The sequence below is a fragment of the Eulemur rufifrons genome, chromosome 23 (assembly GCF_041146395.1).
Source record: "Eulemur rufifrons isolate Redbay chromosome 23, OSU_ERuf_1, whole genome shotgun sequence".
NCBI classification, from domain to species: Eukaryota; Metazoa; Chordata; class Mammalia; order Primates; family Lemuridae; genus Eulemur; species Eulemur rufifrons.
The window spans coordinates 16,915,497-16,942,772 of record NC_091005.1 but is presented as its reverse complement, the minus strand read 5'-3'; the positions used below and the strand labels follow the sequence as shown (position 1 = coordinate 16,942,772).

The window sequence follows — 27,276 nt, the reverse complement described above, 5'->3', positions numbered from 1 at the left end:
AAGCGATCCTCCTGCCTCAGCCTTCTGAGTAGCTGAGACTACAGGTGGGCACCACCACACTTTGCTAATTTTTTCTATTTTTAGTACAGACAGGGGGTGGGGGGGTGTCTCACTCTTGCTGAGGCTGGTCTCCAACTCCTGACCTCAAGTGATCCTCCAACCTCAGCTTCCCAGCGTGCTAGGATTATAGGCGTGAGCCACCACACCTAGTTGTATCTTTAATTTCTAAGAGCTCTTTCTTGTTCTCTGTTCATTTTTCATAGCATCATGTTTTGGTTTTATGAATATAGTATCTTCTTGAGACCCTTTGAGTATGCTAATTAAGAAAAATTATTTATCTTTTTCTAAATTTTCTGTTTTATCCTGGGTCAGCTGGAATATCTGTCCAGCCTGTTCTACTTGTGGGTGGGGCAGGGGATGGAGGAAGAGAGGAGGAACTGGCAGAGCTGCTCTACTCCATAGCTCCAGTCTCAGTAGATCCCTCTGTGTCCCGCCTCCCTCCTTGTCCCCCTCCCAGCCTCTGGAGGGTTCCTCCTCCTTCGTGGCTTCCTTCTGTGTTATGCCTCCCTTCTCCAAAACGTGGTGTAAAGGTCAACCACTAGGCTGTGGAAACAACACCTAGGTTAACATCCCATCTTGGTCACCTATTAATTTTTTGACCTTAGCCAAATTATTTTATCTCTTTTAAATATCAATTTCACCTGTGAAATGGGAATAAAAATAACTTCACTGAGCTGTTTGGGTTCCTAAGGTAATGCATAGCTAGCATTTGGCTTAGTGACACATAGGAAAAGGTCCAGCGAATACTTATTATTGTTCCTCAAAAGCCTCTCCATCTCCTGGAACTTTGTGGGAATCACTTATCCTTGATAACATCCCTTTCAGAACTCTACTGTTATTAGCTGCTATGGTCTGAATGTGTTTCCCCAAATTCATGTGGTGAAGCTTAATGGCCTATGTGATAATATTAAGTGGTAGGGCCTTTAGCAGAGGATTAAGTCAGGAGGGCAGAGCCCTCATGGATGGTATTAGGACCCTTATAAAAAGGCTTGATGAAGTCAGTTCACTGTCTTCGGCCTTGTGAGGACACTAGATGGTGCTGTCTGCGAGGAACCAGTCCTCACCAGACCAAGAAGCTGCCGATGCCTTGATCTTGGACCTTCTATCCTCCAGAAACGTGAGAAAATAAATTTCTGTTATTTATAAATTTCCCTATGTCAGGTATTTTGTTATGGCAGCACAAATGGACTAAACATTAGCTTATTCCTTTTTATTATTTTCCTGCATTCATTTTTACAGGATCTCCTTCCATTACAGAATGAGAGAAAAAATTTATGATCCAGTTTTGCTGCATTGAACTGGAATGTCTTTAAATTTTTTATTTTATTTAAAACTAGTACCACCCTATAGACTATATATACACGTAGTTTTCTTCCCATCCTGGTCCCACATCAACCTTTGAATGGGATCTTTCTACTGTCAGTTTTAAATAGGGAACTTTCTTGTTCCTTTCACGAAAGTTTCATGAATACTGGGGTCCAGTCTTAGCTAAAACAACGTTACAAATCTGTAATGGTCGCTGCTTTGCCAGATCGGTCTGTCCTGCTGGGGCGCGTGTCATTCCCTACTTTCCTTATAGGTGGCGCCGCAGAGAAGGGCCGAGTAGAGCGCGCTCTGCTGGAGACGGAGAGATTTCTCCAGTAGGGGGCGTGCCCCTGGCGATGGGTTTCTGCAAGCCGTACGGAACGTCAGGGGCGGGAACACCCTTGGCCCTGCCTCTCACGTCCGCGGCGCCCTGTGATTGGAGGACGGAACCATCACTTGGCAGCGCCGTTGTGAGGAAGAAGAGGGCCAGGGCTGAAGGGGACGCTGAGGCGGCGGAGGGGCGGGAGCGGGTCTCTGCCGCAGTTCGGACGCTCGTTCCTCACGTCTCTGTGGTGAATGGCGGCGGGATGGAGCGCGAGGGGAGCGGCAGCAGCGGTGGTTCGGCCGGGCTCGTGCAGCAAATCCTCAGCCTGAAGGTCGTGCCGCGGGTGGGCAACGGGACCCTGTGCCCCAACTCCACTTCTCTCTGCTCCTTCCCAGGTACGGCCCCGCGCCTGCGCACTGCGCGCCCCGCCGCCGCTTCGCCCGGGCTGGGGGGCGCCGCTGGTTCCTAAACGCCGGCTGGGGCTTTGCCGACCGTTCAAGTGGGCGCCTTTCGGATCTTGGAGGGAGGTTCCCGCTCGCTCGCCCGAGAGTGCCTTCCCCTCCCTCCCCGGTCATCCCCTGAGGCCGAGCCACCCGGAGCCCGCGCTGGGGGCGAGGTCGGAGGGGGCAGCCTTTGGTGGACCCGGCGGCTGCAGGGAGCTCGGCCGCACTCTGTACCCCTCCCCCGAGCTGGCCTTGTCCTTTGGATTTTCCTAGCGTCCCAGGTGCGGACTTTCACCCGACTGAGCCCGGAAGGCAGTCGTCCCTGCCCTGTTTGGTTCCTCTTGGGGAGGGGAAACTCGGCTCGGGGCGTCCTGGCCTGGCAGAGGGGCTGTCAGATCTCACTCCCTTTGGTACCTCTGTCCAAATCCACCCTCTCCACCAGCTTCTCTTTCTAGGAATCATTTTCGGAGACCTGTTGCCGAGTCTCCCACTCACTCGCTCAAGATTTTTGACACAGCTTCTTTTTAACTCTTCCTACCCCCACTGGAGTTTCACCTGGACCTGGTAGAAGGATTTTACAGAGTTATAATAGAAGGAAGAACTCCCCGTGCTCAGAAAATTGAAGGGAGGAGAAATGATTTCATCTGGGAACATTGATAAAAAGGCTTTGAAGGGAAGACATAGTTAAATTTGTGTTGGGCCATTAAAGGCAAGAAGACTAGGCCTATCTATGGCTGTGGAAGGGGGAGGTGGGGCTGCCCAGCAGAGTTGACTGATGTCTTCCTAAACAGCGAGAGAAGGGAGCCCTGAGACAAAGCAGAGGGAAGGAGGTTGGGATTACCGACCACAGTCCTAAACAGACACCAGTGATTTTTCATGCGCTGGGCAGCGACTGCCAGGTGTCATTCAGTGGACACCGGGAAGTTCTGTGTATTACTTACCTAGGGATTTTCCTGGTCAAGTCTGTGAAATAGCGGATAAGGTCATAACCCAGATGGGGCAGATACAGATGTTAGCTTGTATCCATGCCTAAAACGAGAATCTAGCTGTTCAAGTTATTTCAGAAGGTACTAGGATCACATGGGACAGTGATTAAAAAATATATATATATGTTGTTTTGGGGACCCTGTCTGGAAAATGTTCTCACAGTCTGGAGGCACTAGTGGGACCAAATTAATCTGTTCTTGTTTCCTTGTTTTTCCCCCAACTCTTTATTTATAAAAATTTCAAACTTAGTGAAAAATGGAAAGAACAGTACAACAAACACCCATGTGCCCTTTACTTAGATTCAGTAATAGGTGGACTCTTTGGCTTTTTCTCTATGTATGTATATATAATGCGCATACATACATTACACCTTTCTGGGGAGTCATTTGATAGGAAGTAGCAGATATCACAGCGCTCGTGCCTCATACTTCACGTTATCTTTTAAAACACAACATTTTCTTTTTTTTTAACTTTTTAAAAATCTTTAATTTTAAATTATTATGGGCACATAATAGTTGTGTATCTTTTAAGACAACATTTTCTGTGATAGCCATGAGACCATATCACATCCATGAAATTTAACATCAGTAGAATGTTATCTAGTGGACAGAAGTTATTTAAATTTCCCCAGTTGTCCAAATAGCTTTCTTCCTTTTAAATTCCATGATCTAATCAAGGTTCACACATTGCGCTAAGTTGGCCTGTCTCTTTAGTCTCCTTTAATCTAGAACAGTTCTTTCTCCTTTGTATCAGTTACTTAAGATTGACTTTTTTTTTTAAAGACAGAGTTTTGCTCTGTCACCCTGACTGGAGTGCAGTGACACAATTATAGCTCACTGCAGCCTGGAACTCCTGGGCTCAGAGGATCCTCTTGCCTCAGTCCCCTGAGTAGCTCTGACTACAGGCCCGCATAGTCATACCCACCTAATTTTTCTTATGTCCTGTAGTGATGGGGTCTTGCCATGCTGCCCAGGCTAGTCTCCAACTCCTGGCCTAAAGTGATCTTCTGGCCTCCCAAAGTGCTGGAATTATAGGTGTGAGCCACTGCACCCAGCCTGAGAGTGACATTTTTAAAGAGTCCATGCTAATTGTTTCATATAATGTTTTACAATCTAGGATCATCTGATTTGTTTCATGATTAGATTCAGATTAAACATTTTGGCCAGAATGCTACCTACGTAGGTAAAGTCCTCTTGTCACTATATCACATCAAGAGACTTTTAAGGTCAATTTGTATCTTAATTGATAATGCTAAGTTTGATCATTTGGTGAAGATGGTGTCTACCATAATTTTTCATTGTAAGGGTACCGGAATCATCTCTTAATTAAGAGGCATATGTATCGTGATACTTTAGAAAGGAATATTCTGTTCAATCTTTCTGGCTTTTTGTTAGTTCTCTTTTCTTTCTTTAAGAAAAGATTGAGATAAGTGGATTTGGGATGATAGTTTTAATATGTCATAGTAGAGAATCTGTTGCTGTGGTAGGTTTTGCTTTCAGAAATTGTCCTGAAAATATTAAACTGCAATATGTACTTGAGTTTATGGTTACTTCTATGGACATGTAACTTGAGGGTGAACACCAAGGATTATTCATTCAGTAAGTGTACATTTAGCCAAGTGCAGGCTTGGGGCTGGGGGTATAGTCAGATGTGAGCCATAGCCCCTGACCTCAAGTGCATCAGATTTTGGTGGTAAACACATAATGGCCCTGCTGTATATCATCCTTAGCGAGAATGATGGGTATAATGAAGTTTGATCCTATTTGAGGCACCAAAGCCTGCTTAGCAGGAATTCCATTCATTGTCCTGAATCCGTCATAGTTGGTATTTTAGCCTCAGAGAAGAGGTTACTTGCCTTTTATGCCAACTCATTGTGGCGGAACCATTGCTGTGAAATATTTGAAATATTTATCTCTACCAGGAAGGACTGAATTGATTTTTTTTGCCTTCATTTGCAATTTAGCCATTTAGACATCTGCCTAGCCCTTTTTATTCCAATTGTTCAGATTTCTTTTGTTGTTATTTTTAACAACTGTGAATACCAAGAGAGGCAGATTTTTTTCTTGTATCAGGAATGCCATTGATTTTCTGAAGATATGGATTTCACTAAATCAACTTCAAAGTACATTTTGTGATAATTAAACTAAAATGCAATAATGTTTTCATTGTCCTAGTTTCTGGAATCAAGAATGAGTCTCACTTGGACCTGTCATTTATTCATTCACTCAGCAAATATGTACTCTGTCAATTGTGTGTCCGTTGTTTTCTAGGCACTAGGTAAAGATGCCTTAGTGAACAAAAGAACACCCCTTCCCTTGTGGAGCTTTCTTGCTAATGGGGAAAGAGAGGAAACAAACAAAAACCTAGGAGATGGAGCAGCTGGTGGTGGGTGTCAGGGTGAGGGGCCTAGTAAATGGTGGGGCATGTGTGGTGCTGGGGATGCTGTTTTCCATAAGGTTATCAGGAAGCCCTTGATGATGATATTGGAGCAGAAATCTCATGGAAGTGAGGAACGAGCCACTGAGCTATTAAGGGGAAGAGCAAGAGCTTTCTAGGCCAGGGAGCAGCAGATTCAGAGGTCCTGGAACAGAAGCTTGTTGAAGAAACATAAAGGAGGCCGGAGTGCCTGGATGGAATGTGTGGGCAAAGGGGAGAGAAGGGAGGGAGGTCAGATCCTGGAGAGCTGTACTGGAGGATGTTGAGCAGAGGGATGATCTCACTTACATTTTTAAAAAGTGTACATTCTAGTGGTTTTTGGATTTATAAATGCCACGGTAATCACAATCAATTTGAGAATATTTTATCACTCCGACAAGAAACCCCATACCCAATAGCATTGGCTTCCTGGCTTTATGTGGAGAGTAGATGGGAGGCCAGATCAGGACAGACAGGGTCTGGCCAGGTAAGACCCAGTGACCATGGGGGTGAGGCAGGCCAGGGGCACACTCAGAAACCAGGGAGGAGAAGGCAGGCAGGCTGTAATATCTGGAGAGAGGTGTCAGAGTACAGTTGGTAGTCTCAATGGGCATGTCATCATTGTTAAGGAGAAGTGGAGGGGACAGTTGGATCTCCTGGCAGGTCGTTGGGATTTGGCAAGAGAAGAGTCTCCCAGTGGACTGTGCTGAGCTGCAGGGTGGTGGGCAGTTAGCATCAAGGCAGCCCAGGTCAAGCATGGAGTTTCAGGACTAGGTAGGACTCCAATCCCCAGGATGACTGATGTGGTCTACTTGGAACCCTGGCTTCAGAGAACTGGCTGTGTTTACCTGGTGGTTTGACTGTAAGGCAAGGTTGGAGTGGGCCCAGCTGAAAGGATGGCTCAGTGCTAAGCTTCACACTGCCCATCTGGTTCAGGGTCCTTCCATTCCTGCTGGTGGGGGCCAGATTGGTCTTGAGCCTGTGCTCAGAAATGAGGAGACTCAGCTGTGGAGGTTAGAGGGCCAGGGAGCTGGCCATTGTAAACCGTTTTGTTAATACACAATCACCTAGAGGATTCTGCCCTGTGGCTTTTCTCCTTCACTGCAGTGTGTGTGTGAAAATATATTCCTAAAGAAATAAGCTCTTTGAGGGCAGGGTCTTTAGTCTTTTTGTTTTTCACTGACATTCCTGGCATATAGAATGAGCTCTGTAAATATTTGATGAATGAATAAATTCTGAATATTTGTATTACTTGGCTATTGCTACTGTAATTAATTACTACAAACTTAGCAGCTTAAAACAACACAGATTTTATCATCTTACAGTTCTGGAAGTCAGAAATGGATCTCCCTGGGTTAAAACCAAGGTGTCAGCAAGGCTGGGTTCCTTCTGGAGGCTCTAGGAAGAATTTATTTCCATACCTTTTCCAGCTTGTAGAGGCCACCTGCATTCCTTGGCACATGGCCCCTTTCTCTTGTTGAAAGTCAGCAGTATGACATCTTCACATCTCTCTGACTCTGACCTCCTGACTCCCTCTTACAGGGACCCTTGTGATTACACCCATCTGGAAAATCCAGGATACTCTATTAACACCATTGCATGGTCCTTAATTTAATTATGTCCACACAGTCCCTTTTATCAGTTAAGGTTACATATTCACAGGTTTGGGGGATGAGGATGTGAACATCTTTGGGGCTCATTCTACCACTGTGCTTATTCTCAGTTCCCTAATAATCTGTATTAGGGGTTAATTATCTGACTTATACTTCACCATAGGGAAGGAAGTGCCTTTAGCTCACAAGGTAAACAAAGCTGAGATAATGCACTTGATCTGAAGTAGTGAACAAGGAAATACCATAAGCTATGTAGACAAAGATTTTTGATAGTGTGCTGAGCCAGAGAAATGAAAAGTGCCGTATGATGATCGATAAATAGCTATTAAATAGATGATATATTAAGGTGCAGTAAATTAAAGAGAAATCACTTTGTTCAAAAAGGGTTTTATAGATCCAAGTTTGCCTTTGCTATTAGAGTCCTGCAATAATCCCATCCATCTAAAAGTGTTTTTATAAACTACACTACTCATCTAATGAAGGCCTTTTTTCCCCCCGCTTGAAGTGACTTAAGTGGTGCTACATAAAATATGTAGCCACTGAAGGGGCTAATGGATGTGGCTCAGGGTTGTGGGGTGCAGTGTGCCTCCCCTTCTCAAAACCTCAGGGAGGTGCCGGCCTGCTAAGCCAGGTCCTGTTTACAAATTGGCCTTTAAGCTTTCAGGAAAATTGTGTCTGGGTCTCCTAGCAGGCCTCCTCGGGCAGGTGCTGTGCTCCTGGGAAATTCGGGGCTGGAGAGTGTTGCTGTCTCAGCTTGGGCTGCCATAATGAAATACCACAGACTAATTGTCTTAAACAACTATGTTTAAGAAGTTTTGGAGTCTAGAAGTCTGAAATCAGGGTGCCAGCGTGGTCGGGTTCTGCCGAAGGCCTCTTCCTGCCTTGCGGGTGGCTGCCTTCTTGCTAAGTCCCAACATGCGAGAGAGAGAGAGAGAGAGAGAGAGAGAGAGAGAGAGAGGGGGAGAGAGGAAGAGATTGAGATCTTTTCCTCTTATAACACCACAGTTCTATCGGATTTAACATAGGAATTTGGGGGGCACACAGTTCATCCCTTAGCAGTTGGGTGGCACATTTGTGTTCAGATCCACCTTTCTGGAAGTTACCAGCTTCGTGTGTTTCTAGCAGATCAAGGCCTAGAGTCTCTGGTCACTGCACCCATGGTTCTGAGGTCGCAGGCGAGAAGCCAGGCGCCAGCAGTGCCTTGGGCTACTGCAGAAAGCAGCGCTTATCTCTGAAACACAGGGAGCTCCAGCAGAGAGGCTCTGGACAGCAGGGGCCCAGAGGTGCTCTCACGTCAGTGGTGACAGATGGCAGCCACATGGTGACTGCTCTAAATTCTTGGAGGCAGGTTTGTATCCGTATCCCATTTGTCCAGTTTGGGGCAGTGGATTCCTGGTGCCATCATAGAACTTTCTGCAAGCTAGGTGTTAGGGTGGTCAGTGTCAGAGTGATTTGGGGGGTGGTTGGTGAGAGTTCTAGGATTGAAGATGGTGCTTCTGCTTTGGAAGAGAATTGCATGGTGCTGTGCTGTTGGCTTGGGGACCAGCTGGCAGTGGGTGGTGTACAGGGGGCCTTAGCTGGGAGCCCAGGCTGAGCCAGGGTCCAGCAATGGCTGCTCAGGCAGGAGGGATGTGTGGGCACCAGAGCTCAGGCAGGTGCCTATTTATTAGGCAGGAACAGTACTCGGACAGTGCAGCCTTTGGAGCTGCTGCCGACAAGGGAGGGCAAGTCTCCTGGGCAGTGGAAGGCAGGAATAGCTCCTGGCCTGGTGACAGGCTGGGAGGGAAGCCGCAGTAGGACATAGATTTGTTCCCGAGGAAGTGGGGGCCTGAAACACTGAGGATGGAGAATCCTGCCCTCAGTTTCTGATTGACAGTATTGATTGAAAAGGTGGCTTTTTTTCTTCGTTGGAAGAGGGCATTAGTGTGTGTGTATGTATTTTACATATGTTTTTATACTTATGTACAAATATACATTTAATTTTTTAAGCTTGAGGCATTAGTATTTATTTTTTATTCACACAAGGTCTTGCTCTATAGCCTGGGCTGGAGTGCAGTGGTGTGATCATAGCTCACAGCAACCTCAAACTCCTAGGTTCAGGTGATCCTCCCAGGCATTAGTATGTAATCATTTTACATTCCATATTATGTGATTTAAGCTTGTTTTTAATGGAATTTGCCAAACACTTTCAAACAAAATAGACCAGTTTCAACAGTATTTTGACATTATGCTTGAGTTATATCTTGTTCAGCAGAAAATTTCAGAAATGGTTTGAAGCCTTTTGTAGCTATCTGGTAGTTTTTCACCACATCAAAAGTGCCAAAACACTCTCAGTCCTTTGTTATAAATAAGCATTGAGCCCTACATGGGGCATCCCTGATGCTTTCACTAAGAACCATTCATCCAAAACAAGACTTAGGCCCCCTAATTAGGGATATTCAGAAGCTTCATTTGACTCAAAATGCAGAAAGAATTTGAGCTGTCATCTGTGACAATTCCAAGGGTGGCTTGAGGGGATTTGGCCTCAGCCCCCCATCAAGATTAAGAAGTCTGTGTAACCTGATTAAAAACCTTCCATAAAACTGTTGTAATTGAGCTGGGAAGAAACTACACCCTCAGCAGTGTGCCTATAGTACAGTTAGAACTTCCAGAAAAGCACCTGTTCCCCTCCCCCCCATCTCCCCAATACCATTGATGCCCCTAACTGGTCTCTCTTTAATTGTTCATACCAAGCAGATCAAACTTCCTGAGCAGTTCTTCTTAAAACAAAACCTTTGTTTTTTCTAGAAAGTAAAAAGTGAATTGGCATCCACCCCACTACCAAGAAATAATTGAATTTATAATTGAATATACACCACAAGGTGGCATATTGGATGAGGGCTGGCTGTTTGGGCTCAGGCAAGTTTCTTAACCTCCGTGTGGTTGTGTGTCTCATCTGTGAGCAGGTATGTTAATAGTATGTGCTTCAGAGTTGTTCTGAGGATTGAATGAGTTAGCATTTGTAAAGCACTTAGAAAAGCGCCTGTTTGCATAGTGAATATTTATTAAATAAATAAACACGTCCAGACTTTTTTATACATGCACGTTTGTTTATATTGTTTGTTTTGTTTTCTCAACAAAGAGGATCTTATTCTACTACATACTATTCTGCAACTTGCTTTTGTTACTTTATAATGTGACTTGGGCATCTTACCCCATCAGTATGTGTACATCTGTGTCATATTTTTATGTGGCTGTGTAATGGTCCATTATGTAGGTACGCAGAGCATGTTTTCCAAGTCCTACAGTGGTAGCCATGCAGGTGGCTTCCAGTTTTTGCTAGTACAGACAGTGCTGCAGGGAACCTCTTGTTTCCTCCGTTCCTGCCTATGTGTGTATTCCTGTAGGATGTATTCCTATTCCTGGAAGTGCAATCGCTGTAGCAAAAGATATGCACATTTGACTTTCAAACTACCCTGCAAAAAGGTGGTTTTCCAGTTTGTATTCCGACTGGGAGTGTGAGCTGGGGCCTGCAGAATAATGTCCTGACAACCCTTTACTGCTCAAAACCTTCGGTGGCACTTCCACAGCTTTCATGTTGAAGTCCTTAGTCTGGTGTTCAAAGCCCCCAGAAATGTGTAAAGACATTTGTAGTATTAACTGCCATTGCTCTTGTAAACCCTCTATCCTTCAGTCAAGCCAGTGGCTTTTAATTAGGGTGGCTTTGCCCCCCTGGGGCCATTTGACAATGACTGGAGATATTTTGGTTGACACAAGTAGGGACGTGTGCTCCTGGCCAGGAATGCCTCTCCACCTTCTACAATGCACGGTGGAGTCCCCACAACAAAAGTTACCCTGCAGAGCTAAGCTGTTCACTGCTCTCTAAAATCACCTGCCACTTAGTTGCCTCTAGCTATGGATAGACAATGGGTTTTATCTAATGTGTCTCCTTCATTCTCTCCATATAGGTAGGTAGCTAGAGAGCTTTTTGAGGATCCTAAATCCTTGCCTTCAGTTCATTTGGGGAAACATGCCGTATCTACCATTTGCCAAATTGTAAAGTCAATTGCAAGCAGGATGGTATTGTTTTCTTTATATTTTCCAGGGTCCCTCATTCATAGTTTTTTTGTACATAGTTGATGATCACATACTTTAATTTTTCCTGTATTATAGACCCCTTAAGAGTGATTAGAGGTTTTACAGGAGCCATATAATTCTAACCTGTCTTGCACTTACCTGCCATTTGTCTTCCAGTGAATCATATTTTCTGGTATTTATTTCACAACCTTAAAGAGTTTGATAATCCTAATAGGAGGTGATGCCTTGTTGTTTACTGCATTATCTTTAAAATGGTAGTGGAATGAATAGAATTATATAGCTTTCCATTTGAGAAGACTGAATAATCAAAAAGGAAAGATCAACAGGCATGGATTGCATAGAACCCTATTAATTGGTACTTAGTCTTGTGCTTCTTATGGGAGGGAAATTATTTAGGGCAATTTTAAAATGTAAGTGAACCTTTGCAGTTTGAGGGTATGGGTAGCTTGTCAGATGTTGGCTAACTTTTTCTGTTAGGGGCTGGACAGTCAATGTTTTAGGCTTTGTGGGCCTTGTGGTCTTTGTCATTGTTTCCAGCTTTGCCTTTGTAGCTGGAAAACAGTCATAAACAATACTTAGGGAAGGGGCATGAGTTCAAAGGAATGTTTATGTACAAAAACAGTTGGTGGCTTGTGGGTGGTAGTTTGTTGAACCTTCTTAAACCATCAACATTTGGGTATTTGACTGATTAACTTACACTGCAACTAATGGTTTTGAAAATGAAATAACTGGGTATGAGTCCCAGTTTGCAATGATTGAGTTCGGAAAGGCACTGATTTGCAACCTTTGTCTTTCCTCATAGAGATGTGGTATGGTGTGTTCCTGTGGGCACTGGTGTCTTCTCTCTTCTTTCACGTCCCTGCTGGATTACTGGCCCTCTTCACCCTCAGACATCACAAATATGGTAGGTTCATGTCTGTAAGCATCCTGTTGATGGGCATCGTGGGACCAATTACTGCTGGAATCTTGACAAGTATGTTAGACATTAAAATACCAGTCAAAAACGTTTAATATGACAAGCCAGTTAATTTCAATACCCATTTTAGAAACATATCTGAGTGAGATGAAGAAAAGAGTGGCTTTTAACCTTGAGTCCTGTTTTTTTATGTTTTAGTTTTTTTCTTACCCCAAACCCCTATTATTTGGCTAACCTCTCTGAAATCCTTCGTCAGAGTTTATTTCTGTGGCTTTAGGGAAGCCATGTTATGAGACAGGCCACTAGGAAAAGCAGATATTTGTCTTTTTGGAAGCTACTTCTCCTTTCTGATCGGCCGTCACCTGGCTGGTGGCATTGCTAGATGGTTGATGAATTCTGAGTACCTTAAATATAGGGATCACACCTTATAAAACATAGAAGTGTTCTGCAAATAAATACTTCCACTCATTCAGATGTGGTTACCTTGAGGATAGAAGACTAATTCTAATGACAAGAATTCTTGCTTACAGAAGTACCTGATTTGTGTTCTGGGTTTTTTTTTTTCCCCCTTAGGACTTTCTGAATAAGAATTGGAATAACATGATATCATAAATTATTTTTAAACCTGTTGTTGAGGGATTTGTTTTGTTTCTGTTTTGGCTTTAGCTCTTGTCACAGCACATAATTACAGGGATGAGAATAAGTTTAAATCACTTTTAGACTCATTCTTGAATATATACATATAAATTAGAAATTTTAAGTAAACAAAATTTAAAATCCTCCATTTTCCCATCCCTAAGTAATAAATAACCACAATTTGCATTTTGGTGTGTATGCTTTTTTTTTAGGTATACATGTAACTATAAATACACTGTTTTAGTATAGAAATATAATATTCCTACTAGTTTGTAACTTTATTTTTTTCACTGTGAATTTATACTTTCAGCTTCAAGCAGAAATTTTCCTCTGTCTCTTTGACTTGAGTTTTTTGGATTTTTTTTTTTTTTTTTTACTTCTTGTGAGAAAGTGGCCTAGTTTCTCTGTGTTCTCATTGTATCACCTACTGCTCCTCTAGAGAGCCTTTAGTCCAGTTTCTGTACTGGATTTTTGGCCCCTGTGGCCTGTCTCAGTTTGTCCCTCAGTAAAATAAGGATACCACTACCCACCTCATACGCTTGCATGGTGATTAAATGAGGTGATGTGCATATAAAGTACTTAATGTGATACCTGGCACACAGTGATTCTGTAATAAATGCTATGTTCGTTTCCATCTTTAAGGCCCTATGAATAGAGTCTGTTCCATTTCCATTTTGCTGCTTCCTCTGATACACTTTTTCCTTTCTTCCCTGCTTCATCATCAAAATCTCACTTTAAGGTCCAGTTCAAGTTCTTTAAGCATCTTTCTACCCAACCCTCTCTTTTTGGGTAGTTAAATTTCAGAGGGGCCCAGTGAAACATGTGCCTTTCAGATGTCAGTAATAAAGAATGTATGCATTGCTACTGGACATAGGCATTCTAAATCACAAATGTTCAAGGCAACCAATTCAGGTGTTAGTTAAATACTGTTCCTTCTTCTTGTTAAAATATGTTAACGTACCTTCATATCACATTTATAAAATGTGTAGACATGTCATTGAGACACTATATATTTTCTTGTATTATTGAAAATCTGTTTCTGTCTTGTGTCTCCAGCTAGATTCTGAGTACCTTGAGAATAGGGATCACACCTTATACAACACAGAAGTGTTCTGCAAATAAATACTTGAATGAATGAACGTGCTGTGACCAAGGAGGATTTTGTTTGGAGCATTTTGGGGGGAGGGTCGTCTGGGAAATCTGGATCTGTTCTTTTCAAACTAATGAAATGTTGACTTTGTTGTCTCAATGCTGAGTCCGTGCAGGAACTCAGATGGGTATCTGGGAAGATGAAGATACAGGTGTTTTTGTTTTGATTTCTTAACTTATAGGAAGTCCTAGTGACTAACAATTAAAACAATCAGTGACATGAGAAACAGAAAGGAATCCCTGAGTATCTCTTCCCTCTCGCCCTTTGAATTAATAACAACTTTATGGCTGAGGGCCCTTCTCTTTTCCTTTTCCCGCCCCTCTACTCTCTCCTCCTCCATGCATTTCTTGAAGGGAACTCTGAGTATAATATTATTGGAAGGTGGAATAGGGATTCCCAGTGGCCTGAAACATTTCTTGCTCGGTCTAACTGGAAAGATTCTTTGTCATTTGTTGCCAAGAATGTACTAATACCTGTTAAATGCCAGGCATGGGACTAATTGACAGGGGAATGAAGAGATGTGTTGAGTTCATAATTAGGTCACGTTGGGAATGTCTGTCTTTATGGTTTTGACACACCAAATTTGGAAATGACTTCCAAATTATTTTATTTCAGATTATTCAGTAAATCTAAGAGATTCTTAGTTTTAAGGAGTCAGCATCTAAAAGCACTTATCAGTGATCTGCAAACTATATAACAAATACTTAAAACCTAATTAGCAGATAAAATAGGGAAAACACAATTAATTTTAATGTATATAAGTTCGGAATATCCTGTTATGCTTGTAGTAGAATTTTAAGTGCTGCATTTTCATGATTTTGTTAACCTTGTTGGGTTTTTTGTTTGTTTCCTCAACACTCTTAAATTTTGAATCAGGTGCAGCAATTGCTGGAGTTTACCGAGCCGCCGGGAAGGAAATGATTCCATTTGAAGCCCTCACCTTAGGCACCGGACAGACATTTTGTGTAGTGGTGGTCTCCTTTTTACGGATTTTAGCTACTCTATAGCATATACTCTTATGCTGAGATGAACCTACGTTTTATAGAATTCTCAAAAAGAATACATTGTGGAGTGGAGTGTTTTCTTAGTTCTTCAAATGGAATCAACTTGGATGAACAGGAATGTGAAGGACATCTCAGCCCTTTCCTTAGTTTGAAGCTCCTGAAATTGAAGATGTTTGTGGACTCATCATTCTCAACCAAAACAAAATGAGTTTCTTGGATTTCTTTTTTGTAGATCTTTAATTGAAGCAGTTTTACACATGCACCTTTACCCAAGCCAGGTCAACAATGCCTGTGGGTTGGCATCCCTTGCACTGAAATTAACAGTATTCTATGAAGTAAGGCGATGTTGCATATTTCAGAGAAACTATGGAAGATACCGGTTTATTTCAAATGAGCAGAGTATGTACTAACATCCTAGTTGTTCTAATCTTGATTAAAATTTAGCAAACTTTTTTTTGCTACATCTTCATGACATGAAGTGCCAAGTAGGTTTTGGTTAAGTATAGCTTCAAAAACAAATTTCGTGAAATAAAACAAGGAAAGAAATTGAAGTATAACTCAAGTAGTGGCTTTGATTTCTACTGTTTAAAGAAAAAGTAGCTAACACTGAATAATGTGACATTTTCTGGATAACTATCTTGACCTCTGATTATTTGATATATTTTAAGAAATGTGAATTTATTATTTTGTATGTTTTATCAAAATAAGCTAGCTAATTGTGACTTATTTTAAATTTTTTCTATAGATGGGGTCTCACTATGTTGCCCAGGGTGGTCTTGAACTCCTGGCCTCAACAGATCCTCCCACCTTGGCCTCTCAAGGTGTTGAAATTGTAGGCATGAGCAAGTACTCCCGGCTGAGAGTTTTTAAAAGAATTTCTGTACCACCTTTTCCTATCACTTTTAATTCTATTAATTTTATTTAGTTTAATTGGAATCATACATAGCCTATTAAATAGCTTGAGTTGGACACTTTAAGCCAGATTGGTTAAGATACTCTTTGGACATTGAGGCACAAATAAGATCTTTAAACATTCTGTTATAGTTTTTCTCAGTGACTTGGGTTTATTAATGACTGTTGAAAAATTGTACAAATGCATCTGAAACTAGAGTTAGTGGTTACTGATTTCTTAGTCTTAATATGTTTACCTAGTGGTAACTAGCCCACTTTTATTTACAGTATTGGGTATCAACTCCCAGAAAGTGCCTAAAGTTTAATTTTCAGATATGCCCCGACTCTCCCCTTTGTGTTTTTATTCAAAAGAATTCATATCCTTAAAGAGAATTAAATATCAAGAATTTTTTAAAATGTAGTTTTAACTATTTTAATTTTTATTGTCATCTGTCTTTTTCATTAAAAGGCCTGAAAACTGTGACCTTCAAAAAGGAAAGGATTGCAAAAATTAAGTCTTTAACTGGATCCTTACCACCTAAACCATTCTATATGGAATACAATCAATGTGGTTCTTGTTCCATTATCTATTTTCAAAATAGTTTCTGGTAATTAAATCTGACATTTTTAAAGGACTGCTTTTATTGTGAGGTTAGGGCCAATACCTAATGAAGGCATATACACATGAACATATCTATTCCATTTAAAGCAATATGCACTCTGGCTTCTGATTAAAAATTGCCAGGAGGACCAATTTGCCAGGGAAAATTGTAGAAAAACATTACAAAGAGATCACAAAAATTAATAGGACAGTTTCTTTTGACTAATTAGGCCACTTATCAAAATTATAGTAACATATACTCAGGCTGGGTGGGGAATTATAAGTAAAGTTGGAATGCAGCCATATGTTTTTATTAATTCCCCAAAAAGAAGCTCAAATCTTTCTTCAAAACAAATTAAAAAAAATTTTTTTTGAGACAGGGTCTCATTGTGTTGCCCAAACTGGTCTTGAAATTACTGGCCTCAGGTGATCCTCCCACTTCAGTCTCCCGAGTAGCTGGGACTATAGGCGCGAGCCACTGGGTCCAGTATTTTCTAAGCAAATTTTTAAAGATTCTGATTTTCAGCTCAAGAAGCTACGATTTTGAAAAGTATCTCTTCAGTTTAAGAAATCTGGGAAAGTTGTATCTTTTATTATGGGAAATAATTTTGATCATTTCTATTGAAGGATACCTCTTGGAGTTCTCACCTAAAACATTCTTTTGGATATAATTTCACAAACCAAACATGTGGACCAATATTTGGTGAATAGTAATTTTTGAACATATTGATCTATGATTAAAATGTTAGGTTATTTTTCTTTAGAGCATCTTCAAATTATTGAATGTTTCATCTATCCCATTATGTGATGATGCATTTTCCTGTGAATAAATGTATACAGACTTTATATAGATGGAGCTCTGTAGCCTGAAATGTTTTCAGGGAGAAACTATTTGAATGATAAAGAATGTCTATTCCACTTTGATTTTCTTTTTCCTTTTTATGTCTCAAGTATAGAATTATTTAGGGGTTGTTGCTTAGATGGAAGAATATTGGCAATTGTGTTGGACATTTTATTTTACCTCATACAGTTTTTTGAGAATTTTTGCCAACTGATTTTCTTAGAGACATATGCAACCACCCCTCCCCCAGCTATGCTTCTACTTTTCCTTTTTTTTTTTTTTTTAATGAAAGGGAGGGAGGCAGCCCCCTACCATGAAACTGATTTCTTGATTCTTTAATATGGGGTTTTGGGTTGAAAGCATTTTATAAAAACTTAAGTTCATATACAAAATTGTAATGAATAGTCCAAGAAAAAGATGTCTCTCTGTGCTATTAACTTACTTTTTTTGCAACAAAATATTACTGCTTACAAAATGTTTAAACTAGTGAGAAAAAGTTTATGCAAATACTACCTTTAAATCCTTCCTTTTTTCTTTAGGTTGTATGTTGGCTTTTGACTCCAATGTCCTTTCTGACTGCTCTGGTTTGAATTAAGTTCTTATTACACTGCAGTACACACCAACCTTCCCTAAGTAGCCACTTCCTGGAATGTGAAGCCCTGGTGCCATCAGCAGTCCACACGCAGAAAGTTTTGTGTACTTGCATTTCTTTTTTGTGCACTCTAGATGGCTGGTTGTGACTAAAATCAGCTTAACTTTTTGTATTAGGTTATTTTACATACTAACTGCTACAGTCCAAATGATCAAATATTTGTACAATAGAAAATTATTTAAATTTTATTTTTCTACTGACATTTCTAATTCTAGTATAAATGTTTATCAATAAAGAATTCCTTTCAGTTCTGTGAGTTGGATTTGTATTTCTTTTTCAGTGGCCAATGAGTTTAATCTTTTGTAATTAAGTTGTCAAACTTCAGTTTTTGTTTTTTTTTTAATAACTTAGTATTTAACATATATGTTTAACTGTATTTCTTTTATGTTCAACTTCTTACTAATTTATGGTAAAATTCTTGTTTAAAGATGTGATTAAACTATTTACATGTGAACTTGACTCTTATTAACTCCATTTTGTGTCCCATATATTGCCGTCAAGAAGCTTTCATACGCTTCTACATGGGGATGACTGAATGCTGATATAGTATATGAAACATTATTTCAAGAGTAAGTCCATATGAAGAGAAGCTTCAAGTTTAGTTAATTTAGTATCCTCAGTGACATCATAAATCTCTTTAATTTACTATCCTCAGTGACATCATAAATCTCTTTCTGTTCTGCCATTTTCATCATTTTGGATTATCTAATTTGGGTCATTTATCTCTTGGTCACAGGATGACTGCTGCAGTTCCAGACATTGCAGACACATACAGTGAATGTCTGGCAGGAGACTGCCCATCCATTTTTTCTCTCTAAATTTTTTTTATTGAAGTTTAACATAAAGTTCACAAATCTTAAATGTATAGCTTGATGAATTTTTACGTGTGTATACTGACATGAGTACTAAGATGAAGAGACAGAACCCCAGAAAGATAACATGCAGAGTTCAGCCAGAAGCCCCAAGATTGTATATGTATCTGAGACCCAACAAGGGAGGAACTTTCAGTTTCCAAAAAGGTAATAACCCAGCATTGGGAAGTGGAAAGAGACTATGGAAGATGAGAGGCTAAAGGTGCTGAGTTTGACAGGGAGGACCTCCAGAATTACTGCCAAAACAACAGAGCAATAGCTAGAAATCTTATAAGGGGTTGGGAGGGGTTAGTACTGTGGCCAACTAGAGAGCCCTGTCTAAAGGGGCCAGCTGTGGCTTGGCTCCCGCCTGTTTCTGCTTTGTGGGATTATGTGCCCAATGTCAGATTTTCATTTTTCAAGGGAAGCTGAAAATCTAGATTACTATTTGAAGTCTCTATTTATAAATGCTGGCAACATATTTAAATTCCTGTAAAACACTTTTTGGTCAAACAATACATGATTTTAAGCTGGATTTGGCCTGTCAGCCACCACTTCTTTTTATCTCAACTATTGGAAAACAGTTTCCACTCTGGTTACCCTTAAAGTGGTCAGAACCTTTATAGTTGTGAATCTGAACAACAGCTTGCAGTGCCAGGAGAAGTGGGGTGCTGGAGGGGAGGGTCTGCTGGAGAACACCAAGGAATCTTTTTACCCAGACCCACCCCAGTGATGGGGCAAAAGGGTCCGTTTACACTGTCTAAGGAAAATGAAGCCAAGAATAGTAACTTCCGATTACTGGGTCCAAATTTCACATCTACTTTTATATTACTGTACCGTAAGAAAAGTCTGCTTAAATAGGTTATAAACCTAAATGTAAGAACTAAAACTTATAAAACTCTTAGAAGAAAACAGTAAATTTTGTTATCTTAGCTTAAGCAAAGATTTCTTAGATACAACCTCAAAATCACAAGAGACAAGAGAAAAATAAATTGGACTTCATCAAAATTTAAAAAATGGTTCAAAGAACGCCATCAAGAAAGTGCAACGACACCACACAAACTAGGAGGAAATATTTTTGAGTCATTTTTTTTCTTTTTTATATTTTTAATAAATTTCTCATTCTTTTTACAAAGATTAGGATAGAAGAGTCATATATTTTATAAGGGACTAGTACCCAGAATATATAAAGAACTTAAAAATCAACAATAAAAAGACAACCCAGTTTAAAAATGGGCAAAGAGTCCAAAAAGATATTTCTCCAAAGAACATATACAAGGGCCAATTAGGACATGAAAAGAAGCTTAACTTCATCAGTCATCAGGGAAGTTCGAATCAAAAATACAATGAGGGGTCACTTCACACCCACAAGCATGGCTAGAATGAAAAAAGGGTATTGGCAAGGGTGTGGAGAAATTGGAACCCTCGTACACTGCTGGTGAGAATATAAAATGGTGCACCTGCTTGGAATACAGTTTGGTGGTTCCTCAAAAGGTAAATCAGAGTAACTGTATGACTGAGCCATCCCACTTCTAGGATATACCGAAGAGAGATGAGCTTTGAAAATGTCATTCTAAGTGAAAGAGGCCAGTCACAAAAGACTACATATTGTCTGATTCCATTTACATGAAATAAGTGTCCAGAATAGGCAAATCTAGAGCAGCTGGTGACTGGGGAGAAACAGGACAGTACAATGGGTAAGGGGCAATGAAAATGTTCTAAAAATGATTTGGTGATGAATGCACAAGTCTATGAATGTACCAAAAAGTTGGATTTGTGCACTTTAAATGGGTAAATTTTATGGTGTGTGAATTATATCTCAATTAGGCTATTTTTAAAAGCTTGCTGGTATACAGCCACTGTAATGTCCTTTTAATCACAGACATGTCTCATCTATTCCGTGACTTAGATAACTCTAGGATTGATGACACAGACCCAGTCTAGTCCAGAGTATCAATAAGGAACAACTTCCAGCTGAAAAAAACTCACATATGTACTGAATATGAACACATAACATGGCACTCATTTGCAGTCTCATCTGAATTTGCTTCTAGTTATTGACTCTTATAACCAGATTATGATTACAGTGGTTTAATCTAAAAAATGGTAAAGATTATATGTGGTACTTCTACATCATTTAACTCGAAGGAAAAGTTCGTCTGGATGTCTTCTGCATTCTGGAATACAGTCAATTCTTGTTCTTCACAGTAGTTATGCCTATAAAGTTGTCAAGAACACTGAATTAGGCCGGGCGCGGTGGCTCACGCCTGTAATCCTAGCACTCTGGGAGGCCGAGGTGGGCGGATCGTTTGAGCTCAGGAGTTCGAGACCAGCCTGAGCAAGAGCGAGACCCCATCTCTACTAAAAATAGAAAGAAATTATATGGACAGCTAAAAATATATATAGAAAAAAAAAAAAATTAGCCGGGCATGGTGGTGCATGCCTGTAGTCCCAGCTACTCGGGAGGCTGAGACAGAAGGATTGCTTGAGCTCAGGAGTTTGAGGTTGCTGTGAGCTAGGCTGACGCCACGGCACTCACTCTAGCCTGGGCAACAGAGTGAGACTCTGTCTCAAAAAAAAAAAAAGAACACTGAATTAGCAAATACTGGACCATTGCACCTGGGAGAGTTACTGGGTTAGGTTCCTGTGAGCCTCTGGTCAAAGCATTGTTGTCAGCTGATCAATACATAACTTTGTTTTATGTGTATTTCTGTTCAAACACATTTAATATATGTTTCCTAGAAATAATTATCTGCAGTATTTACAATAAAACAAAAGTTCAATGACAGCATTTTGGTGTAATGTACTATAGTGTACTAAGATTGAACTACTTTTCCACTGTCATACACACAGCACAGACATATAGTACATAACAGAAAACACTGACATACCGTACAGTTCTCACAGCAAACACATACACTATTGTGAACTCATACTGTATTTTGTGTAGTTATACAAATAAAGTGAAAAAAATTAAAGATTGAGCATTTAAAGTTTTATAAAAACATTAACTAAAATCTTACGGTTGATGGAGCTGCAGGATGTGAGGGGCCAGTGCACAGTGTGGTTAAACCTCTCCACCTTGGCTTGCCCCCCAAAACAAAGGCAGAGGTTGGTGGAATTTATTCTGTAGAGGAGGAAGAGGATGGCATGCCAACATCTGGCAATTCCACCTTAGGAGTCTGGCTTTGGCCACTTGTGGACGGAGAGGGCAATTTTCCCTCCCCAAATGACTTGAAAAATTGCGTCGGCCTTGTCTGCTTGGCTTTCTGCCTCAAATCTTTAAGCATCTCGGTATAAGGGGCAAACGCAGTGGAGGTTAGGTGCTTAAATTTGAGGCTGCGGTCAAGCATGGGGTCACACTCTTCCATGTCATTAAAAATTTTTTCCAAGGCAGAATTCCATTCCGATATTTTGGCTGCTGTGAGAGGTACGATTCTTGAAGACTTAGACTGACTTTCATTGCCATCCTCGTCATCTCTGACCCCAACACCCCCCACTTGTTTTGCCATCTCATCCAGGTCTTCGTTGGTTGGTTCTATGGTCTTCTCTGCCAAAATCTCCTCCACATCTTCTTCCTTTATGTCCTCAAAGCCCTCTCCACTTATTTGCTGTGCGATATGCATTATGTTTTTGACAGTGTTCTTTATATTTTCTGTAACACCTTCAAAGCCTTCGAAGTTATCCACACAGTCAGGCCAAACATTTTCCCAACAGCTATTAATGGCAGCCTGCTTGATGCTGTCCCAGGCTGTGCCAACATAATCAATAACGTTGCTTATAGTGACTGACTTCCAATAGTCCATCATGGTGGTTTCCTTGTTGGCCTTGAGAGCCTCACAGGCCTTTGTGTAAAGCTCCCTCGTGTAGTGAGCCTTGAAAGCTTTTAGTATGCCCTGATCGAGGGGCTGGATGACAGCGGCAGTGTTTGGGGGCATAAAAAGAACGTCTACGTCGGGGTGTGCATTTTCGAGTTCTTCACGGCAATGGACTGGAGCATTATCCAAAATTAATAAAACTTTGAAGGCAAGGTTTCTGCCCTGGAGGTAGTGTTCAACTTCTGGGATGAAGCAATTGTGGAACCAATCAGACATCAACCATGCTTTTCTGTTCCACCTCCCGTGGACTGGCAGATGGTTCAGGTTTTTCCCTTTAAGTGCTTGTGGATTTTGGGCTCTGTACACCATTAGGGGTTTGCATTTAAAGTCACCCTTGGCATTGGTGCACAATAGCAAGGTTGCATGGTCTTGGCATGATTTAAAGCCAGGGGCTTTGGAGGCCATCTGCATTATAAAGGTTCGTTTGCCAACATCCTTGTAAAACAAACCAGTCTCATCGGCATTGAAAACCTGCTCTCCCACATAACCCTTTTCCTGTATAACACTTAGCAAGCATTTTTTAAATTCTTCCGCAGCCTCCTGATCCGCAGAACTTGCCTCACCTGCTAGTTTAACATTTTTCACCCCGTATCGCCTTTTGAAACGTGCAAGCCAGCCAGCACTCGCAGAGAAGGGCTTAACGTTTCTCTGACCCTGGGTAACGTGACCATAAATTTCTTTGGCTTTCAGTCTCACAACAATGCTGTCCACTATGTTTTTTTTATCAGTCGTCATCTCATGAATCCACAAATTGAGCCGCTTTTCCATCTTTTCCATAGCTTCATCGCGCACTATAGATGTCACTTTCGCACTTTCCGGGGCGGCCTCACGTACAGATCGGCGAATTTCCTTTTCCTTTTTCTTGATGTACCGGATTGTTGATTCGTTAACATTGAGCTCCCGGCCAACAGCACTGTAACTCATGCCTGCACGGAGCTTATCTAACACACGTATTTTCTCCATAAGGCACATCACAGTCTTCTTGCGCTTAGGAACACTAGACGGCACTTCAGCATTACGCTTAGGGGCCATTTTAAACACCAAAATCACCAAAAAAAAAAAAAAAAAAAGCAGAAAAATGCAAAGATAAGTGTCACTAACTGGACTGCGAAAAGGACTCTTGTTTATAGCCTGAGAGCTGCAAAGAGAAGGCGGAGCTTCTGCCCCAGCTGGGAACGGGTGCCTCTGCCGGCTCTAAATTTTCACCCTCTGCGCATGCCCGGGAGTAACCCCAGAAAGTACTCCGATTATCGATTTGGGGGTTACAAATAAATTTTAGCGAGCAAGTGAACGTGAAAACACGGATCCATGAATAATGAAGGTCGACGTATTTCCACAGATACGCAATTTTATTTAAGCACATTTTCTAAATCAAGGCCGTGAGGTAACGCCGAAGACTACAAGTTCCAGCATGCACCGCTCCAGGGCGGGTCCGCGCTCCAGAGATCGCCACAGGAGAATCGGCCTGAGGCATCGGCCGGAAGTGTCGTATTTCGACCACGTAGCACTCTCTGCGCATGTGCAAAACGCTGTCGGGGCCGCCCTAGCTGCCGCCGCCGCCGCCCCACTTCTATGGTGTCTCTTTAGACCTTTGCCGTTGCGGGCAGCTGCTACGGGCTGGGTTGGCGGGCGCGGAGCGGCAGAGACATGGAGGAATTCGACTCTGAAGACTTCTCCACCTCAGAGGAGGACGAGGACTACGTGCCGTCGGGTGAGCAATGCCGCCTGAGGCGAGAGGTAGATTGCCCCGCCCCACGCCTGACGTGAGGCGCGCCTTGCCTCCGCGGGCGTCGGCCTGGTGCCCGGGTGGCCCCCGTGGCACCCGGTCTCGAATGTCCCGGCCCTCTGGCCCCGCATGCTTGGCCACCTTGGCCAGAAACGTGTGCGTGGGAACATTCCCTGCAGCCGCTCCGCGTCCGCCGACTTCGACCGCCACCCGCCTCTTGGAGCGCGGGAACCGGCACGTGAACGCGGCCCTGTTTCTGGGGACGGTGTCGGTCAGTCCCCGGACGACGCTGCTGCTTCAGAAATCTTATGGAAGCTAGTCTGAGCGTTGGAGGTTTTTTCAGAGTTGTTAGCTGTACCACCAAGTGCAAGATCTGTCCACTTTCTACCTGGTTGTTAGAAAGTTCGCATGATGATTCATTTAGGTTCTTTGCAACGTCTACCTGTTGCTTTTCTCTCAGAACTTTTTGCATAGATACCTCAAACCGAATGGGGCCAAAGTGAATCTTATCACCCAGACCTGTCCGTTCCCCATCCTCTCCTTCTCCAAACGCATCCATCTCGTTAAGTGTCTCTACCCATTGAATTGCTCAGGAGAAAAACAAACCCTTTTATTCCCGCCTCCCCCCCCCCAAAAAAAAAAAAATCTCTCCCAGGAGTCGCCCTCATTCTCTGTCTTCCATCCATTCAATAATTTTTGTTGTGTCTATGTGGAAAATTACTTCTGGCCACTTGCTCACCAATCTCACTGCTACCGTTTCATTCACAGCTACCATTATCCTGTGCTGGGATTCTCCATATTATCGTAACTGGTTTCACTGACCCTCTCTCTGTCCACCAGCTTTTTAGTCTTGACGCTGCCAATCAGAGAGTGATCATTTGGAAACTTGTTTTCATTTTAATCAAAGTTTTACATGCACGTACTTAAACAAAATCAAGTATTTCGAAAGGCTTGTTTGGAAAACTACCAGTTGACATCACCCCTCATCCCTGTTCGATCCTCCACAGAGGAAACTGCTTTCCAATTTTTCAATTTGTTGTATTTCTGTTGTCTGTTGACTTAACCTATGCATGGTGGATCTCTTTTTTAATACCCCTTGATCTTATTTCCTTCATCCCTCAACACACACATACACTTCCACCTTCAGGGCCTCCCCAAAACCCTAGTCTGCCATTGTACGTATGTGTAATATTAATTAGATCTGTATTCAGTGTTTACTTTTTTTAATGACCATGGGAACACCATGTTCACATCTGAACCATGTGGTACACTGTGATTGCTTTTCCTGTGCTACTTGTTTTTTCCGGAGTTAATAATTGCCATTTTTTGTTGTTGCTCAGCTTTCTATGTACTACTACTAATATGACTATAAATTTTGAGAATTGTCTGAATCTTTTCCCAAAATATTTAGATTAATTAGGTTTTTACTTTCATCTTCTGAAAGTCCATCTTTGCCTTCTGACCTACTCCACTTTGGCTTGGTTACATTCTATGACTGTTCTAGTTTTAAACCCAGGATCTTCCATCCTCACCAATCTGGATTTTCCCTTTATCTCTTTTATGTATTGGATTCCCTGTTTCTTGGATCTCATGTTGTCTTTCTGAATGTGTTCCACAAAAATTAGAAAAAATTCTCTAATAACTTCTGGAGGAATTGTGGTATAGTCATACAATTAAATACTGTTTAGGAATGAGGATGAATAAACTACATGCAATAATATGGATGACTCTCTCCAACATAGTGTTGAGTGAAAGAAGCCAGACACAAAAGAGTACATCCTGTATGCTTCTGTTTCTTTAAAGTTCAGAAACATGCATAACTCATCTGTGGTGTCATAAGCCAGGATGGTGGTTCCCTTTGGAGTGGGCCAGTGACAAGTGACTGAAGGGAACACAAAGGGCTTTCTAGGGTGCTGGTCATGTGCTGTTTCTCAAGCTGGGTCCTGGTTATGCAAGCATGTTCATTGTATTTCATTTCATTTAGCTCTGCATTAGATGTGTGTGCTTTTTGGTACATATATTTCAAATGAAAATATATATGAAGTAAAAGAGAAAAAAAAAGATGGTTGATTCTCTGTGTGGGCAGGGTTGGTTTATTGACTGGTGCCCGGAGTGTGGTAAGAGTGGGCATCCAGGCAATACTCTTTTGTTGGGGACCCTTGAGTGTCCATGTCTGAAGATAGGACACAGACATGTTTGTTCTTTCTGCTATATTTAACCAGAATCTTTAGATTTCTTTCTAAAGCTCTTTTGTTGACAATGCAGGGTCTCTTGATTAGCTTTGAAAGATACCCAAGATGAGATGGAGCATCAGTTTTTTCTTTGAGAAGTATATTAGAAGAATTGGAATTTCTATTCGTTCATTCATCAACTACTTATAAATCAAGACAATAAGGGTTCATGTCCTCATAGAGGATAGATCATAGCAGAAATTGCAAACATTAAATATAAGTAGGACGAGTTATGGAGGGGAGATACGGACTGCCATGGAAGCCTAGACAATAGAACTTAGTCTAATCTTCAGGGGCAAGGAAACTTTCCTAAGGAAATGTTGTTTTAGTTAGGTGAAGAATAGGGGAACATATTAGACTTTTTTCTTAATGAAAATGTCTCTTCTTGATGTAAAAGCCTTTATTCTTAATGAAAATGTATCATCTTGATGTGAAGCCTTTATTCCTATCTGACCACCTTATTATGTGATTTCAGGTGGAGAGTATAGTGAAGATGATGTAAATGAATTAGTGAAGGAAGATGAAGTGGATGGTGAAGAGCAGACACAGAAAACCAAAGGGAAAAAGAGAAAGGCTCAGAGCATTCCAGCCAGGTGATGCTTCCCTCAGGGCCCTTAGAAGTCAGAGGCTGCTGTCACAACCATCCTGATTGCTAAGATTGGTCTGATGATAGA

The 27,276-nt window shown here is 41.5% G+C and overlaps 2 protein-coding genes across 3 annotated transcripts in view; both read left to right on the top strand.

The window, feature by feature from the left end:
- The first annotated feature begins 1,834 nt into the window (after positions 1-1,834).
- Positions 1,835-18,178, top strand: TMEM170A (transmembrane protein 170A). 2 transcript variants are annotated; one of them, XM_069456573.1, is made up of 3 exons: positions 1,835-2,085; positions 12,028-12,129; positions 14,804-18,178. In XM_069456573.1, the coding sequence occupies exons 1-3, from the start codon at positions 1,953-1,955 to the stop codon at positions 14,932-14,934; spliced, it is 366 nt and encodes a 121-aa protein (XP_069312674.1). In that variant the 5' UTR covers positions 1,835-1,952; the 3' UTR covers positions 14,935-18,178. The 2 variants fall into 2 exon arrangements, with proteins under 2 accessions (XP_069312674.1, XP_069312673.1); XM_069456572.1 differs by having other exon boundaries at positions 12,028-12,198.
- A 5,968-nt stretch (positions 18,179-24,146) lies between these two features.
- Positions 24,147-27,276, top strand: part of CFDP1 (craniofacial development protein 1) — an 80,369-nt gene continuing 77,239 nt past the window's right edge. The window contains exons 1-2 of the mRNA XM_069497894.1: positions 24,147-24,356; positions 27,078-27,195. Of these exons, the coding sequence (XP_069353995.1) occupies positions 24,293-24,356; positions 27,078-27,195 (182 nt within the window). The 5' untranslated portion in view covers positions 24,147-24,292. The remainder of the gene's footprint in view (positions 24,357-27,077; positions 27,196-27,276) is intronic.